The sequence below is a fragment of the Rhynchophorus ferrugineus genome, unplaced genomic scaffold (genome assembly GCF_030347505.1).
Source record: "Rhynchophorus ferrugineus isolate W39M unplaced genomic scaffold, kcgeb_rfMv2 rfM2, whole genome shotgun sequence".
In the NCBI taxonomy this organism is placed as follows: domain Eukaryota; kingdom Metazoa; phylum Arthropoda; class Insecta; order Coleoptera; family Curculionidae; genus Rhynchophorus; species Rhynchophorus ferrugineus.
In genome coordinates this window covers 84,171,275-84,191,867 of record NW_027472581.1, presented here as the reverse complement: position 1 = coordinate 84,191,867, position 20,593 = coordinate 84,171,275, and the positions used below count along the sequence as shown (strand labels likewise).

Here is a 20,593-nt window from a genome sequence, read left to right as displayed (position 1 = left end):
GCTATGGGCTAGTAGGAATCCTCTGAAAGGTTCCTTTTATTATCACGATTTTTGCACGTGGGTAATTTACGTTCCCAATATTAGAAACTGTTTTTTACTTCGTATTTTGATCTAATAAATGTCATCATTAATATAATTAGTTTTGTATTTAAAAAAACTATTAATTCTGCCCATAAATTCCAACAATATATAAATACACCAAGTTAATACATGAGCAGCCAACAAATACTCATTTTAAAATTGACGCACGATCAAAACACTATCATATAGGTACTAAATGGCTAAAAAACAATTGATTAATTTATTACATTGATTGATAAGGGCTGAATTATTCTGGCCATGAAGAAATTTAACAGATTTGGAGTATTACAAGTTGTTTTTCCTGTTGATATGTAGTTACATCCTAGTTCAACAGATGCTTATTTTAGAGCCCTTAAGAGAATAATGCGGTAATTTCTTCTTGTTTGTCCGTTTTTGCTTTTACTGTTAATAACAATTCGTTAGTTATAGCTTCTGCTTTTTTTGTCTCTCTATGCTCAGTCTTGTTCATACATACTTTGGGCATAGCTAAAGTTTTCATTTATTTAGCTAAATAATTTTGGTTGCTCCTTAGTTAATTTATCTTATGAAGAGCAACAAAAAGGCTCAATATGTTAGACCAACGTTTAACCTGGAAGAGGCACATACTATATACTGCTAACAAGTTTAATGAGGCGTCATACAACGGTTTTAAAACAAAGTCTTACGTGGCATTGTCGATATTACCCACTAGGCCTCTAATTAAGTGATACAACGCGATATCCTTTTAGAACACATAACTGCTGTAATTTAAAATGTTTGTATAAAGTACATTAAAAAAGTACTAATACACCCCAATGTGCTCACTAATTAGCTAAATGTACGATGTAACGTGAAAAACGTTTAACAACGTCCGATCTTGATACAGGACACTAACTGTTTAAGATAATATTTATATCAGGCTTATAACTTATTAACTAATATTATAATTTTTTTTTAATTTGAAGCTTTATTTTAAAAGATCAATACAATATATTTTATTCTAAGTATTGTCCGTCGATAGCCGCTCCAATCTTTCAGCCAACTTACGTATTCAATCTCAAAAGAACGGTGTATCTCTTGAGGCTATCGACGAATCGACCCATTTTTTCTTATCTTCATAATAAGTAAAGAGCTTTTCAAACAGCACTCATATGCTGAAACAAGTAGTAATCGGAAGAAGCAGGGTATGGAGAATAGAGCGGGTGAAACAGTACTTGTTAAGTTGCCATACTGAAGGAAAACATTAGTGGGTTTTTGCTTATATTTCAACCGTTTCTATAGCTTTCACAATATATCACACTAGGCTGATCCTATCAAATACAAAGAATTAAGTGTCTAAGAGTAAAGTGTCCATATTTCATCATCAGTAACAATAGGATTCCTTCCTCCTTCTCAAGTCCTCCTCCTCCTCCTCCTCGCAAGTCATTGGAAATATTTTCTTGTGTTTCTCCCCACAATTCTATATATTCTTCTAGCGTTCTACATCGTCTTCAAATTATTTTGTCTGTCCAGAACCTTCCTTGTCTTTAGAGTCAAAATCATCAGTTTTAAAACGTCTAAACCGTTATTCACACGTTAAAATCGATGGAGCTTGGTTACCATACGCTTTGCACAACAGTCGATGACCTTCAGCCGCATTTTTTTTTTCAAATTGAACACAGTGCAAAAATGTGTGTTCACACTGACGAAATGAGACATCCTGAAAAGTTAAAGAGACTTCAACACGAAGTTGATTACAAATGTACCCATTGGTATTTAATATACATGATATATTGCATTCAGACACATGTGATGTATATAAAATAATCATAAGAAATGCTTTTTGCTTAGTGGGCAGATGCTGAAAAACTAAAAGAAAAAATTTTAAAAACTTTTCTTGTGGCTTAACTTTAAACTTAAACTTTCTAACTTAAGAATTGAAAGTTTAAAAACACCAGAAAAAAAAAATCACATTTTAACCAGCACATTAAAATAATAAATTAGACTCCTTGAATTTCTGTTCATTGCGACGAGTTTTCTGGTTAGTGGACAGAACAAACGTCATAAACTGATCGAAAAACGTTTCGCGTTTGTGTGGATTGTTTTTTTTTTTGAGAACCCGCGGTAGCGGTCATCGGCACCTTTATCGATGCAAAAACGTCGTAATTTTTCCTTCACGAAACGCTGCGCGGGCCAGAGCTTAGAATAGACAGACGTAGAATGCGATCTCCCATGTATAAAGTTGTGGGCAAGTTTTCTTCGTCTAAACCGCCTGAGGGCAAACCAAGTGGGTTTACTTACAACTGGAAGAAATTACAAAATATTTATACTACAGGGTGGATTAAAAAACAGGGGGAATGTTGCCACACTTCATTTTGACATATTACAACTTTTAGTTTTGTTACATAACAACAACATTATAATATAAATAATATAATGAAACAAAAATATTATAAAAATAATTTTTTTAACCTTATAGTACATATAATACATATATTATCGAAGAATATAAACCATATTTAATTAAACAGCCAAAAATTTTATTATATCTTCACTGAACGCTTTTTTAAACTACCTAAGGTATATCCGGGAGGCTTAATCTACCTAATTAATAACTGTACATCTATGTAATGTGTTTTATTTCCATTAGAGAACATATTTATTTTTTATGGTTAGTTCTTGTTCCTTCGTTGCTGTATTTTCTTTTCATCATTCTTTTCCTCATAACCACTGTATTTCTCCTTAGTTTCATCTTTCACTAAATGAATATATTTTTCTTAATAAAAATACATTTAATCACTGCCTTCTCCCTAATACATTTGCCTTATCCGCAAAAGAGTTAGTTTTAACCAAATGATTATGTGTATTCTGAACAATTACACACATATCTATGCACATAAATATTTATTATACACTGTTACATTTTGAGCACTGAATCATAACACCACATCCAGAAAGTTTCATTTACTCACTATTACATTTTGAGATACCATTCAACTCTAGAACTAAGCTGTTAATTTCCAATCTAACAGAAGTTGATAATTCTAACACTTGCCAAATTTTTTCTGTTTGCGATCAAGTTCATCGCATACACTCATTTAGTCAGCGTCTTGTCAAGGAAAAAGAAGTAACAAATCTCCCTTAATTTTTTTATATGCTTTCAGAAATTGTATTTTTTTAACAGCAATGTCTGAAAGTTGCATTGGACCTCTTTGTGTACCTCTCTTTATACTATTTAGATCATATATTTCCTAACAAAATTTGAAATGATGACTTTCCATACTAAGAGTTATCTCTAAAATAATTGTATTAAATTATGTTTATATTGAAAAACTACTCACCGAATATAACTAACACAAGATACATAAACACTATCTTTTCTGTGAATACAAAATTATATTGTTTTTCTATTTTTGACAAATTTCTTTGACCATTTTAACGCATTTTACTGCTAGGAACTTTTCACTGACTATTTCTTTGGCCTCCTCATTTTCAGCTGGAGGAATCACAAATATTAAGTAGCGATTTGAAATTTATCATAACAAGCAAAGCGCAAAAACAACGGTTGCCGGTTTATAACTTCTTATTATCGCTAATATCTCGAAGAGTTTTATATTTGACTGTGCATGACACATTTGACAACCGCCTAATTCGGTTACATGTTCGCATTGTATCTCTTTTTAAACAGAATAAAATGAAAAGGAAAATATCGTCTGGTATTAAAACAACCTTACAAACTTATAGACAATACATTATATCTTGATGAGGTAAGTTCACTGCTACTTTGGATAGACTATTTAATTATTTCTTAGTCTTTTCCGTATTGTACTGCTTGGTTCCAATCAGCATGAAGCCACTCCCTCCCTGTAGTTCAAGCAATAGAGCAACAACTTTTAAATCAGCAAAAACTTTCCATGTTTCATGTTTTCATACGTTTCTTTTGTCGCTGAATATCAATAGATATGGAAAGACATCGGCTGCCATTGTGAAGTAATACAGCATTCAAACGTAAATTATATTCACACTATTATTAAGGAACATGATGTGTTAGACAACTATATCAATAGACAATATTTTTAACAGTGGAGTAAGGAGTTCAAAACACATAATTTTATTTATGTTAGAAAATTCAATTCAAATTCAAGAGATTTTAATGTGGGCTGCGCATTTGCTGATTTCAATATTTAAGTTGTAGTTATATTTTTGATCTGTGAATACACAGATATTATGTATTTCAATTTAATTATCCATGTAGATTTTAGTAGAAGACTTTTAAGAAAGACTCCCAAATTACAATTAGTTATTGCATCTTGGTTCAGCAATGATCTTCCACATTTGGGTCCGTAATCACTTGCTCGATCTGAAATACAAAGAATAAACCTTCCTTTTCGGAAGTTTGATGTAAGAGATCATAATTATCAATATTTACTTTTTAAAATCGTTGGAAAATGCCTTTTGAAGACATTTCATTTTATTTGAACCTTCGAATCCTGGAAAACAACCTTCTTACTATGGTTTCGTGTTTAAACAAATACTATTTACCTTAAATGTTACAAAAATTACATCTTAACGACAAATATCCTGAAAATTATACAGAAACATTGAAATAAAAACAAATACAATCCTGGAAATCAACCTTCTTATTATGGTTTTGAGTTTAAACAAATACTATTTACCTTAAATAATGTCATAAGAACAAATGTCCTTAAAATTATAAAGAAAAATAGAAATAAAACAAGTACAAATTAAGGTGTTTTCTTCTTGTTATCTCCGGTCCTCTAGTGATTTCAATCTATGGATTGATGAACATAGTAACACACTATGGTGAGAACATGGTTACGGGTGTACCCATTGAAGTTTCCATTCTATTTTTCTACGCGTTGTGAGCCAGAGATTGGAGGCTGTGGTGGTGGGGCACCTCGCGACCGCTCTCCTTGGCGGGCGTCCCGGCCATGACCATCGGCGTCCGAAGAGGGCGACGCGACGCCGTCACACCGACGGCCCTCCCGCGCCTATAAAAGAATGAGGAACGGTGCGGAGCCCGTCGAGTTGGACATTAGGAAACGTTTGTGCGCCCGCGACATTCGCCGACTCCGCGCTACACGCTCTCAACGTCCATCGCCGTTCCAAGGCTTCGACAGTTTCGTTTCGCGATCTCACTCGGCGGTATTCAGTGTCCGAAATGGCGGTGCATATGCAGAGAAACCCGTTAATCAGGACGGCGATAGAGAGGTTCAAGTTCACCAGATATGAGGTAAACGAGCAAGACATCTTGATAAATCATCATTCTTCAAAAGACCACATAAAATCTCACTCCACTCATTTGTCAGCATTTGATTAATAGTTTTCAAACTATGAGCCATTCTAATCCCTTTAGTTAATCTATTTTCTCATCAACAACGGTAAAAAAATATAAGATCATATAAAAACATGAAGCTGTTTTATTTTATTCAGAATCAGAAAACCCTATTCATGGATATAGTATTGGTGTTAAATAAAAATGAATTTTGTTAACATTGCTGTATAAATATTGATGTGAAAATATGATAATCATAAGAAACTTGCAGCAAATAATAGTATATTTGATTGCTAAGTGAAAAAGCACATAAATGATCTGTCTAACATGTCTATATATGGACAGTGATAACAGAAATGGAAAATCTTCCATAATAGTGTCAATATATAACTTAATTGATATGCATGGTAAATAACTTCTTAATAGGAAAAATATTTCGTATATATTTCCAAATCTAAAGAAATTATTGTGTATTAAGTGAATTATTAATTCTTTTTTATATATTTTATGCTAGATATGCTTAGTACAATCTCAATTTACAAATTAATTTATTGCTATTGTTCTGTCGTACTTGCACAAATACTCAGACAAGGAGAACTCCGGGATAAATACCTCCATATGAATTTCCCAAATCAAAATTAGATTACTTAAACTTAAACGTTCAAGATATCTTAATCATCATTCTTCAAAAGATCATAGAAAGTCCTCAGTTATACTCACTAAGCTATCCTAAATTATGAGCTCTTTCTTAATAATTTTCAAGCTGTAAGTCACTCTATTCCCTTGAAATGAACCTATTTTATATTAATATATTAAAATATATCAATACCACTGTCATTAAACCTTAATATTTGGACCACAACTTACACTAATAAAAAAAGTTTAATATCATATAAGAAATATGAAGCTGCCTTTATTTCTAACAGATATAAACCTTGATACATAAATACAGTATTGGTGTTAAATAAAAATGATTTTTGTTGACATTGCTGTATAAATATTGATGTGAAAATGTGATAATCATAAGAAACTTGCAGCAAATAAATAGTATATTTGATTGCTAAGTGTAAAAGCACATAAATGATCTGTCTAACATGTCTATATATGGACGATGATAACAGAAATGGAAAATCTTTCATAATAATGTTAATATATAACTTAATTGATATGCATGGTAAATAATTTCTTAATAGTAAAATTATTTCGTATAAATTTCCAAGTCCAAAGAAATTATTATGTATTAAGTGGTTTATTAAGTTATTTTTAAAAATAACTAAATTAACTAATAACAAAATTATCAGTTATACTCTCTAAGCTCTTCCAATGTATCTGCTTTTGATTAATAGTTTTCAACTTACAAGTCACTTTATTCCCTTTAGTTATCCTATTTTCTCAAAACATATCAATCAAACTGTTATTAAACCTTAATATTTAAACCGCAACTTACTAACAAATAAGGTTATCCAAATAATTCTTCAGTTAGCGTTTCATCAGCAATTAAACAACACTTTTGTACAACTAATAATTTAATTAAACTTTTAATTGCTGTAAATCAGTCATTGATGAAATAAAGCAATCTTTCTACTACAAGCCCTTTAAAATTATAATATTTAGAATAAAAATTCTCAGTAATAACAATTAATTTTGCATAATCTCCACAGTATAATAAATAATAAAATGAATAGCCACCTTTAATAGATTAATTCTTAACTAATAAGTAAAAAAAACTTACGATTCAATGTTTGATGCTTTACCTACATTTTAATGAATAACAAGATTACCTAAATAATTTTTAGTTTTTTCTAATAATTCATTAATCAGCACTTATGAGCCAACTCTTCTGTGCCACCAATCCTCCATAATACTAGGTCTTTAATTATTCTTTTAGTTATTAGTATAAAATATAAAGTATTAGTATAAAAGCGCACAAATCATCTGTTCAACATGTCATACACAAGGATGATAATAGAAATTGAAAATCTTATATAATAATGTCAATATATACATTTATTGATATGCATAATAAATAATTTCTTAGCAGGAAAAACCTTTCGTAAATGTTTCCAAATAAATTATTATGTATTAAGTAATTTTTTATTATATCTAATGATATAATAAAAAGTATAATCTAAATATTATAATCTTAATCTTACAAATTCATTTATTGCTATTGTTCTACTCTAAATATATCAATATGAATTTCAAAAATCAAAACTAAATTCAAGACATGTTAATCATCATTTTTTAAACAAAAATTATACTCTGTAAGCTCTCCTAATTTATCAGCTCTTGATTAATAGTTTTCTGGCTACCAATCACTCTAGTCCCTTTACTTAAGCCATTTTAATACTAATAAACAAGGTTACCCAAATAATTTTTCAGCAAGCCTTCCATCGCCAATTAAACAATACTTTTGTGCAACCATTTTTCTATAATGCTATCTATTTTAATTAACTTTTAGTTGCTATATGTTAATTCTTGGTGAAATAAAGAAATATTTCTGTTCAAACCCATTCAAATCATATATTTTAGAACACAAATACTCGATAATTACGTCTCCTTTAATTTTGACATTACTACCACAATATAACCAATAATAAAATGGGTAATAATCAGTTTTTACATTATTCATTCTTAACTTATATTAATTCTTAATAAGTAAAAAATCTCGCAATTTCGGTTTATTTGTTCATTTATCTAAATAATTTTTAGTTTTTTCTCAGTTGTCATAAGTTATTCATCAGCGGTTATAAACCAACACTTTTGTGTCATCAACTCTCCTTAATGCGATTTTTCTAATTATCCTCTTAGTTGCTATAAATTAATCAATAGTAGATAAACTGCAATCTTTATACTTCAAATCCATTGAGATTGATTGTTTCAATTTTCTCTATATATATTGATATAATTATAATTAAATCTTAACATTTAGATCGCAAATCTTCACTAATAAAATGCCCTTTAAAATGTTTTACATAATTACCACAACATAATCAACAATTACATGAATAATGAGCAACGTTTATACCATTAATTTTTACTAATACCATTAACAACATTCTCTTTAACAGTCCTGAAACTGATGAACCTTTCAATAACTAAAAAAGCACAACAGTTAATTAGTAGTTTTTATATTAAATTTACTTTAAACAGAAACTAGTGTTAGTCTAACTTTATCCTTCTTTCAGATATTCTTTAGTTCACCTGAAGTTTTCAACTTTTCAAAAATAACTACAGGAAATATAACCAAATAACAATTTTTATACTACAAATTATCGCCAATAATACTATTTCCCTTTGACTGCTCTATATACAAATTAAATAACAGATTTTAGATTTCGAATGCCTTCTTAGTAACTTCTTAAACAACAACAAATTCTCACCAGAATCATTAATACTATATCCTCTATTTCTCCTTTAGCTTTCATTTCTCCTTTAGATCCATAAATCAATCATTATTATATTATTTTAATTTATTCCAAAGAAAAGAGAAACAAAGAATATATTACATAAATGTTTGCTAATATAATAAATAACATACTTTTTAGCTAATCTCAAGTTAGTTAGTTAAATGACAATAATTCATTTTAAGCTATAAATCAACAATAATAGTACCGGTTATAATGGTTTTAATTAAATAATACAGTTCGTTGAAGCAAATAGTCAAAGACATAGTTAAATAATAACTTATAATGACAGTTCTCTAATAAAAATCATAGTAACCCTTTTATTTGTTGTTAATTAAATCTGTATTTTCGGTATATCAGTTGTTAGAAACAATAACAATAATAACACTAGAAAAATATAAAGCGCGACATTGCTACCAAATTGAAATTAAAAAATAACACAGATGTATAATCAATATGTTTCGTGGTAGCATAGACTGTGAGACATCCTCTCTGATACCACATTAACATTGATTATTATAAACATATGTCAAAACCCACGCCATAACATTAAATATTTATTAGAAAACATTTATTTAGGAATGTATACGGTTGGAAAAACATAAATATTAATTTAAATTTAAAAAAATCGTAAATTTTGCAATGCTGATAGCGTCTAAAACTGTCCTGATGTATTGGGCGTAATTAATGTTTTAATGTTCCAACACGTAACTTGTTTTTTATTTATCGTTATTTGATTTCTGTTACTTTAAACAACGAATTTCGATAATAAACGATATTTAGCCATAAATATATCAGTTATATGTTGTTGTAACATGATAATATTGTCTCAGTGATATACCAACGATTGTTTTTCCAGCGAATATCATAATCTTTATACGACTATCACAGAAAATATAAATAATATATTTATAGCTTATTTGGATATAATCCAACATTTTGATCTAGTATTTTATGCGCCCAACGTACAGGTGTACATATGTTTCTCGCAAAATAAATCAGAATTAGCTGAATAAACAAACTACGATATCGCACAATTAAATAAACCTGAGGATGATAACGCTGATAATGAAAACGTACGAAACCCCAATCGTTACGAAAACAGCCACGAAAGCAGGAAGCGTGTTGTTATAAATAATTATTGGTCAGATCACGTGTTATAATGATGCATAATATTAATAATGAGTAGCGATAAATCGTTGAGCCATTTATATGTCTCGAATAAGTTATGATTCTGCGAGGGAAACATTTTTAATTGTCTGCAAATGAATCTACCTTTATTGAAATATATTAAATCTATGTCTGATGTAAGTCACACCAACTAACGATGGACATAATAATCTTAACAGTGGTAAATTAAGTACGACATCAAATAGAAAACATGAAGATGTCTTTATTTCAATCAGAAATATATACCGATACATAAATATAGTATTGGTGTTAAATAAAAATGATTTTCGTTGACATAAATATTGATGTGAAAATGTGATAATCATAAGAAACTTGCAGCAAATAAATAGTATTTTTATATTTGATTGCTAAGTGTAAAAGCACATAAATGATCTGTTCAACATATCTACATATGGACGGTGATAATAATAAAATATTTTTAACAAAACATTTAAAGAACTCACTGAAAAGTAAAAAATAATCAAACATACATTTTTTCAACAAACGTTTGCCGGCTTGGTTGTCGCAGTGGTGAGGGCGTCAGGACGGTCCACCCATTGTTGCGATAGTCGCAGGTTCCAATCCTGCTGGGACATGATCGTAAATTTATGTTTGTGATTGATTAATATTTGTGATTATCCTAGGCAACAGTGTAAAATCCGACAAGGAAACTGATCCCATTCACACCAGTAACCAAGCTGGGTAAGACCGGATGTTAGTCACTCGCCAGTCGGTAGGCTTAATGCCGAGGACCGTAAAAAGGAGATTTAACTAAAACCTATTTATCTATTTACAATATTATTTTAACTACTACTAACAAGTCAGTTTGAAATCAAAATTACAAAAATGACGCGGCGGCGGCAGACTTTTCACCGCTATTTTATTTTATAACGCCGGCTCAATTTTTTATTAAAATTATTTTATTTTTCTCTTTTTAGTGTTAGATATATATTTACTCAACAAATTACGCAGATATTTTATTAAGTATTACCATGGAGAGCCCAAGTAAAAGTACAGCCTGAATAAGGAAAAATAGGAATAAAGAAACAAAGCTTGAAAATAAGGAACGCTTCACGCCCCGGGGTCCGCTACCTTGTCTAGATGATTTAACAAATGTTCCAATCAAACTAGAACAAAAAAAGTTTTCGCCCTGTTCGGAAATGAATCATCGACCTCCGCGTGTGAGCTCAACGTTCTTCAACCACTACACCATACAAACAGTTGCCTATAATTATTCTACGATATCTCATATGATATGATTAGTGTTTAAAAAGCAAACTGACTTTTACAGTGCACCGATTTTTCGTCACATCATTTCAGCAATAACATTATACACCAATACAGCCGAACATAGAACCTCCTCCTTTTTTGAAGTCGGTTAAAAATGGGAATCTTTCTTAACAATGATAAGATGATGATAAGCAGGATTCTCAACCGGAAGCTAATTTTTGTAAATATTTGCTAGGAAATGATTATGTATTAAGTTATTTATGAAATATTGAATTCGATTTATGAATTTTTATTACATATTACGTTAGATGTACTTGTTGTATACTTAGACATACTCGTATTGTTATTATGTTATACTTGCATCAGGACACAAACAAAACCACTTATATAAACGGGATAAATACATCACTATATACTTCCCAAATTAAAATTAAATTAGACTGCTTAAGGTAAAGTTAATATACAAATTCATGTAGTTTGGTTCGCTTCAATCTTCTGATTTCCTGTCCTTTGATTTAATAACTTTGTTTAATGTTTTAAGGTAAATTCTTGGATACATTCATAAATCCATTTAATTTCTAGTTCATATTGTAGTTCTTCGGTACAGTTTTGCAGTGATAAGTATAGATAATCAATTAAAAAAAACCTTGTTTTGGCACCATTGGATTGCTAGTTAATTTGTTGTTATAATGCAACCGCATATTTGCCAAATATAACTCCAAATAAGTTTTATAATTGACAAATAAACCAATATTTTTAATCTTTGATCAAGTTGGGAGTATATTCCGACGAACCAGTACATTTGCTTAATTTTAAGTCCGATCTTCGCTGCTTTGCGACTAACGTGATGTTTCCAATTTAACCAACTATCGAGATGGATACCATGGTATTTAACTGATTCTACTTGAGGAATCAGTTGATATAATTAGGTCTTTGTTATTTCGTCGAAAAAATGACATGTAGAGATTTGGAGCTATTAAGTTAGATTTTTCAGCACCTAGTCCATTTGTAGATCTTGTTGACTACTATTTATACTTTTTCCACCGACCTAGGAAGTGATTTATCTTTGCCATAATAACTGTGTCGTCTGTAAATATTTCAAATGTTGTTAATTTTGTTGTTAGTTTATTAGCAGTGTAAAGCAGATAAAGCAGTAGTCCTAAAGCACTAATCTACGGAAATCCAGCCGAAATAGGTTTAAATGTTGAGGGTGCTGCTTCTTCGAAATTGCTCTTCGATTTGCTCATTTTATGTGACGTCCAGCAATATTACCAAGCGGTATTTATTTTCTTCAGGCGCTTTTTCATTGATCGCTGTTACTTTATGTACTTGGTCGATTGCTGAGGGATGATTTCGAAAGTTAGATTGGATAATAAATGCTAATAATACAAATTTTAAACCTTATTACTGGATGAACCAATATATATAGAAAATATATAACAAACTCTTAAATAAGAGTTTAAATAAGTTTAAATAATAAGTATATAATAAGTATATAATAAGTTTAAAAAAGACTTGTTTCAAAGTAAATACGTAAAACGTGTAAAAAAAGTAAACATAGTTAATGTTACAGGTTGTATTTATTTCATTTATAACATTAAATGGTGGTAATAACATATACCTTAATTACTTATCACCAAACAATAAAAAAACAAACAAAAACACCAAACAATTTTAAGTTATAACAATATATGAGGCTATATTAAAATACAGGTTACGTGATAAATTAGCAAACAAACATAAATGAAGAAATATATTTTATATAATATTTCGAGTAAGAATATTTGTTGAGTTTTTGTACATTCATTTCATTTAAAAAAAAATCATTCATTTAAAACATATACGATTATTATATATAATAATTATGATAAATGTTACACGATTTTAGAGAAATATTTCGAATCTAAATAAAATTAAAGGCAAAAACCAAAATATAAATAATACAATAAATAAAAACAATAGAAAAACAGTATAAACAAAAGAGCGTGAAAGGGCGAAAATATCAACTGATAAAGCATTTTTAACAAAAAAATTTAACCAATTATTGACTGAAATAAGGAACTCAATAAAAATTAAAAAATAATCAACTTTTATTTTTAACACAAAAAAACGTTTTACAATAAAATATGTACATAATAATCAAACAACAAACTAGATTACAACAAATTAGATTTGTGTTGTTCGTAATTCAATTTTTTATATACCGGCTTCTCATATGATATGGTTAATGTTATGATATCAGTTCAGCAATAACATTATGCACAAATATCAGATTATTTTAGATAAAAAAATATGTGAAAACTTTACACGTGATTTTAAAATCTGAGGGTTTCCCTCGATCATCCCAGAAGACATCCGGTCTTGCCCAGCCTGGTTACTGGCGTGACTGGTATCATTTTCCTTATCGGATTTTGCACTCTTGCCTAGGACAATCACAAATCTAAATTTACGACCATGCCCCAGCAGAATTCGAACCCGCGACTATCCCAACAGTAGGTAACTACTTATTATACGGCCTGTGTAACTAAGAATAAAACACTCTAAATATCTATTAGTAATATAGCAAACATAAAAATAATAGTGTCACATAAAGTACTACATACGATAAAAGTAGCCATAAGAACTGCAGTTACGAGTTAAATCAACCGTAATAATAATACGTAATACTTTTCAATGGCATTATTTATATACGGCAAAGTATTTTAAAAAAAATGGTTATAGTGGTCTGTAAATGAATCGTATCTTCATTTTCATTTTAATTTACAAAAAAAACAATAAAGAGAATATTTTATCTCAATTATGTTTTCAACGTAGTAATTGTTATTGACGTTGACGTTTAATTGACGTGAAAATGTGATAATCAAATAAAACAACCGCAAATATACAATAACTGTTATTCCTAATTGTGAAAATACATAAATGATATGTTTGACGTGTCTGTATGGTCAATAATGATAAAAATAACGAAAATAATCTTCATTGGTAGTAGAAACAATACATTACTTTAATAATTTTAAATAGCATCATCTGAAATACAATGAAAAGTCCTTCAAATACTTATAAGTGGCACGGTGTTGAATGGCTACGTGCTAAGCAATTGAAAATATAAACAGAATATGTCAATAAATAGTAATAGCATTACCTAACAGAATGACCAATAAGTTTTAAACTGCTTAAAACCTAAACAATAAACAGAAACAATAGTGTAACATTTATAATACACAAATAAATCAATGAACAAAATTTCACACCGATTTTCCCCAATATTTTGCCTTATTTGATTATTAGTTGGTTTGATGTTTAAGCGCAATCCTATATTTGCACCCTATAGGTCCAAATAGGCTTTATGGTTGACTGATAAACCAATCTCTTTGATTTTAGATCAAGTTGAGAGTATCTTCCGACTTACCAGTACAGTTGCTTGACTCTGAATCTAATTTGCTCTGCTTTTTGTCTCACATGATGTTTCCAGTTTAACCTACCATCGAGATATATTCCGAAGTATTTAACTGATTCTGCTTGAGGAATCGGTAATATAATTAAGTTTTTGTCAATTTGCCGCAACGCAAAATTAACATGGACCGATTTAGAGTTATTAAGCTGTATTTTCCAGTCTCTACTCTATTTGTAGATCTCGTTGGTCACTACTTGTATTTGTTCTATAGCCTTAGACAGAGATACATCATTTGCCGTTATAAGTGTGTCGTCAGCAAATGTTCCAAGTACTGTTCCTTTTGTTGTTGGAATATCAGCAGTATAAAGCAGATATAGAAATGGTCCCAAGACACTACCTTGTGGAACTCCAGCCGAAATAGGTTTAAGTGTTCAGAATGCGCTTTCATGCGAAACCCTAAATTTTCTTTCGAAAAGATATGATTCCCGAATGCCATACCCGGTCAAAAGCTTATGAGACATCCAGGAATATTGCAGAACTGCTGTTACTCTTTGAACTTGGTCGAATGATAATCCCGAAATCCAAACTGGAAATCTGGTATTCCTATAAATGGTTTAATGCGTTTCAACGGCAGTTTTTCAAATCATTTTGATATCGCAGGTAGCAGTGATTTGTCAGGTTTTTAAGCATAATTATTGGAGCAACCTTATAACATTCTGGAACATGATTCAGTCCCAAACAAGCATTGAATATATATGTCAACATGAGTATTGCTTTTTGTGGCAGTAGTGGTTTTTTTAATAACCCAGGTGAAATATCCAGGAGCCTTTTTAGGATTGAGGTTGTCAATTTCTGTGGCAACTTCTATTGGAAAAATCAGATGTACAGCTACATTGGGCTGATAAACAGGATTTATATCTACTGTAGACTCTATATCATTCGGTTGAAATACGTTAGCTAAATGTTCCGCGATTAATTCAGCTTTTTCATCGTTGCGTCGAACCCATTCATTTTAATCATTTTCGATAGGCGGTACTCTAATAATTGTTCTTTTAATCTCCGAGTTGCTTTCCATAGCGAGTAATCTTTGCCTGCTTTCGGGCTTAATTAACTTACATATATTTCGCGAAGCAACCCTGTTTATATTCTTTAACCTTTTAATTTGTCTGTTTACTAATTCTATTAAATACTATTTTGTCTACAGTATTTCTGGTTCTGCACCATACTCTTCTAGCTAGAAAGACGAAAACTTTCTTTTACCAATTCCCTAATATCAAGGGGGTAACTTACCTCATATTCTGATCTCTCATAGCTTGTTTTGTAGCGAACCAAATTTGGTCAATTATATTTCAGGTATATATAGTTTAATGTATAATTCATTTTATGTATATTTCAGATCGAAAAATAAATATAACTAAAACCTAAACCGTAGTTTTCAAAAGAGATTTCAATTTTTAAAATAATTAATAATTTTAACTTAGATTAAAAATAGAATAATTTAAAGAGATAAATGCCTTCAAATTTAATAGGATTATTTCTAATTTATATATATATATATATATATATATATATATATATATATATATATATTTACGAACAAGGGAGTTTTTATACATTTCATACATTTAATCTTGAATAGAGCTAACATCAAGGTTTGTAAATACTTTTTTCGGTGAATCCAAAAATATGGTTTTTCTTTAATTTGAGAGATTTTAGTTATAACAGGTGACTTGAAAAGTCCCGGCCTGACACATAGAGGGCGATACTAGAATTAAATCCATATGTTTTTTAGTTAGCCCTAACCCTCAAAAGATGCGTGTAGCTGTCGAATCATTAGTTTGCGAATTATAGCATTTTGAGTAAAGCAACTTTTGTTATTGTGAAAAAAATTTATAAAAAGGAATTTCGCGTGTTGATAAAATATTGCTTTTTGAAAGGATAAAATACGAACGAAGCAAAAGCTTGGCTTGATGCCTAGTATGTATACTTCCTTCTCTAACGCATTTTACTGGTAAGAACTGGCTCCTATTACCTCGAAGTTTCTGACTAAATATTTATTTGGCTTCTTCATTTTCAACTTCGGAATAATCACAAATGAAGAAATTTAAAATCAGTAAATTTATCAAAACAAGCAAAGCGCCAAAACAACATTTGCCGGTTTATAACCTCTTGTCACTAATGTTTTGTAATATATAAGCAATAACGATACCTAAAATTCTTTTTTATTGTATATTTTAAAGTCTTCTTTTTACCTTCTTTTTATCTGGACTGGACCTATTGTTTAACGCGGGCTCCGAAATACGTTCGTCGGCATTAAGCCTACCGACCGGCGAATGACCAACTTAGAAATCATCCCAGAAGACAGACGGTCTTACCCAGCCTGGTTGCCGGCGTGACTGGGATCATTTTCCTTGTCGGATTTTGCACTCTTGCCTAACGAAAATCACAAATGTTAAACAATCACAAACATAAATTTACGACCATGCCCCAACAGGATTCGGACCCGCGAGTATCGCAACAGCAGGAGGGCCGGACCATCCTGTCTCCTTTACCACTGCGCCAACCAAGCCGGCAAAAAAGAGTATATTAACCTGCTAATTTTATAGTTAGTTTTTAGATAAAAAAGGATTACTAAAATCGATTATTTCCATAAGACTAAGCCAGATGAATGAAAATTGCAGTTTCATTTCTTACTTTAAAAAAATAACTAATTTATTATACGTCCTACCTTGATATTGAACTGATATAATATCAAGGCTGTCGCGAGAAAAATGTTAACTCCGTGTTCTTTTACAATACGTGCTGAACTAAAAGGATAAAGAGCGTTCGGTCCGCAAGGTCGCCTTTTTTGTTTTCGATAACAATCATTTGTCTCGCTGCAAGTTTGATAAGAGAGAACGTACGTATGTTTTTTTCGCAATGCTAACTGAGACATTAACACGAACTATCGGCCAGGATATTAGAAAGTAGCAAAAAATAACCGTCTACTTATTAAGCAGAGTGTGACAATTTATTCGCAACGTATGCTGATAAAAAAACGGTATATAAAAAATTAAATGCCCCGTCAGGTCAGTGAGAAAAACAAGGAAAAATGGTCAGGTTCCAAGGAGAACTCCCCCATATGTATAAATAAGTAATATTTCGAATAAAAAAGTCGAAAACGTACATGTAGACTTTCGAATATTTATTAAACAATTACTAATATTGCAATTTGTTTTTGTTGCAGTTAATTAAAATTGTTTAATTGGCGAAATTTAAAAAACTAACGTTGGGAACTATCGACTGAAAACAGTCGAATGAGTCGATAGTCGCAAAACTGTCGAAACAGCCGATAGACAAAAAGCTAGCAACTAAAATGCACGGTTCGACTGTTTTTTTTTTCTAGTTCGTGATATCAGACGAAGATCTACTAATCTCTTTCTGTATAAATTGTGAGAGAGGAAGGACCGGAGATAATTGCTTGGGGCAGTTGATATTATATGTGGTTATATTTTCCAACGGTAGCATAAGCGAAACGGAGATCGAACTTACTTCACGAACTAACTTTAAAAAAGAAAAGGGAAAAAATAATTACTGAATACTATTATAATAATAATACATAACGTGCAATTTATAATTTAATTTTAAACGAAGTAGAATTACTTTTATATTTGAATGTTCTGTAGTTCTGTAAAAGGGAATAGAATTTTTCTATGGAATGGAATAATACCCCACAAATGTTATATTGTATTTTAATGTGTTAAGTGCTATTTTTAAGTAATATACTATAACAATGATAGACAATACAATAGAACTTAAACAAAACCTAAAAACTAAAGATGTACAATAACCATAAATACTATATAAAAATTAAACATATACATAATTATAGAAAAAACTAATCCATGACATAATTAAAAATGATCTGAATGAAATGATACAAATGCTTTATTTATTATTGAACGGAAATATTTTTTAACAAAAATTGAAAGAGTAATCGAAATATATACCTATTATTGCCATAAAAACAGTCAAAATATTTTACTATTTCTATTTTTACCCTATTACTGTAACAATCTTGAAAAATATCGTACCAAAATACCATTATATTAATATACAAAATATATATTTTAATTTACCAGCAAACTACCAAAAAAATCATAAAACTACAGATATTACATATAAATCTATGTAAGAATAAATTGGGTACATTTTTGTCAAGGTGGCAGCTAGGACAGCAGACCCAGAACATTAAAAATCAGTCGAATGAAACAAGTAGAACCAAAAATAGTAACTAAAAGTACGACTGAAACAGTCGATAAAAAATAGTAAGAAAATCAGTAGGACCAAAAATAGCGACTAAAAACAGTCGATAGTAAGAAGTAGTTGATTACTAAACAGTCGATAGTCGTTTTCAGTCGATAGTTCTCAGCACTAAAAAAAACCTTTTGAGTATGAATTAATTTTCAACGAGTCAAGGAATTTAAATCCGAATTCAATGCCGGGAGGCTAATCAAGGAAGGTAATGTCCAGTAAATACTTCCGATGGGGTATATCAAAGCATTGTCATCATATAAAATTGTGTCCGCTTACTGGTTTCTTTTGATTTCACCTTGAAATACTCCTCTTAATTCTTCTTAGGTTCATTAGAACATTCTTCTAATCAAAAAATCGAAATTCCTGCATCTAAATTGCAAAAACATTGCTAAATTCTGTTTATGGATATAGAATGCTCACCATAATTTTTCAACAGCACTCAATGACTATCTGCAGTACTGAAATTTCCATTAAAGACAAAAAATATTACAAACTGAGCCGCTTCGTTGACCACTGGATAAAAGTTGATTGTGGAATCTATTAATTATAAAGATAAATTTAAAATGTGAATGTACTAATTGCATGTAATATAGCTGATAACAAGCATAAATAAAGTATGACTCCGGAATGATACTTCTTATTTATAGTATTAGTAAGAGTGAAGGTTGGTCGGGAAAAAATGCTCTCAAAAATGTTTCTAATATATGTACGGCTCGTAAATATAATTCATGTATTCAGACGACGTCTCTCTGAATACAAGAATAATTAAGAAATGTTATCCTCATAGATCAAGAGATAATTTAAAGATTCAAGGTATGACTTAATAATAGAAGCTTCGCCGTCACTACAGCACTTTTCTACATATTTACATTTCATTTCATCGTAATAATGACACCAATTAACATAATGAATATAGGTCGACCGATTTCCTATACTTACAATTTTATCATTTGAATAGTCAATAACTTTTTTACGTAATTCAAAATGACTTTTACTATATTTTCTTGACACTATAGGGTAGGGGTGTCGGCCACCGAGAAGTACCAAAATATACTCAATCTTTCAAAAGTATCAAAATACACTGGACTACATCCATTTTTTTGTACATCCCTACTATAGGGTATATCTTTATTGTACTTGAAAAACTGTTCCTTCTTATTTGATATTGACTGTACACATATTCGTCACTATTTTTATTTAAACCAATTTTTAAAATATATTCAAATTCTCAATGTTCTGTGTCGCTAGATTCATATTATGAGATTTAAATGTAAAAAACTTTATATTTTTTTCCTGTATAAACATTGTCCCGATGGACATACCAAAAAAGGAATTATTCCATTTGGTACAGTGCTTCTGAAGTTATCCGCATTTCATTGTTATTTATAGAGACAATATTTATATAGAGATTTTATTTTTGTAATCTAAGACTGTAGTAAGCACGGTTGTCAAATAAATAATTGGCAGTGTTCCTCAATGACACTTTATCTTTTATCTGGTTTTCTATGTTCTCATCGATACTACTGATGTATTCGATACTACTGAAACATGTACTTATTTCATGACTGAAATTCAAATAAAATATCTAAAATGGTATGAAACTACTTCCCTCTTCCCTGATGATAAGTTTTTACCAACGTTAAAAAGTAATGCCCGAAGTATTATAATGCGCATCTGGTTTTGTTCCCTAGCTATGCACTGATCACTAGATATACTGTTGTAGCGACCTTGAGGCACGTCGAATTTTACATGGTGGAATAA

At 30.3% G+C, this 20,593-nt stretch overlaps 1 protein-coding gene across 3 annotated transcripts in view; it reads left to right on the top strand.

Moving 5' to 3' along the window:
• The window catches only part of AANAT1 (dopamine N acetyltransferase), a 111,109-nt gene that overhangs the window by 67,405 nt on the left and 23,111 nt on the right, over positions 1-20,593 (top strand). Inside the window, exon 1 of one of the 3 annotated variants that reach the window (XM_076396700.1) lies at positions 5,088-5,293. The exons of the other annotated variants lie outside the window; for them this stretch is intronic. Within the exon in view, the coding sequence (XP_076252815.1) occupies positions 5,222-5,293 (72 nt within the window). The 5' untranslated portion in view covers positions 5,088-5,221. Of the gene's footprint in view, positions 1-5,087; positions 5,294-20,593 lie in introns of those variants that run through there. 3 annotated transcript variants of the gene reach the window in all.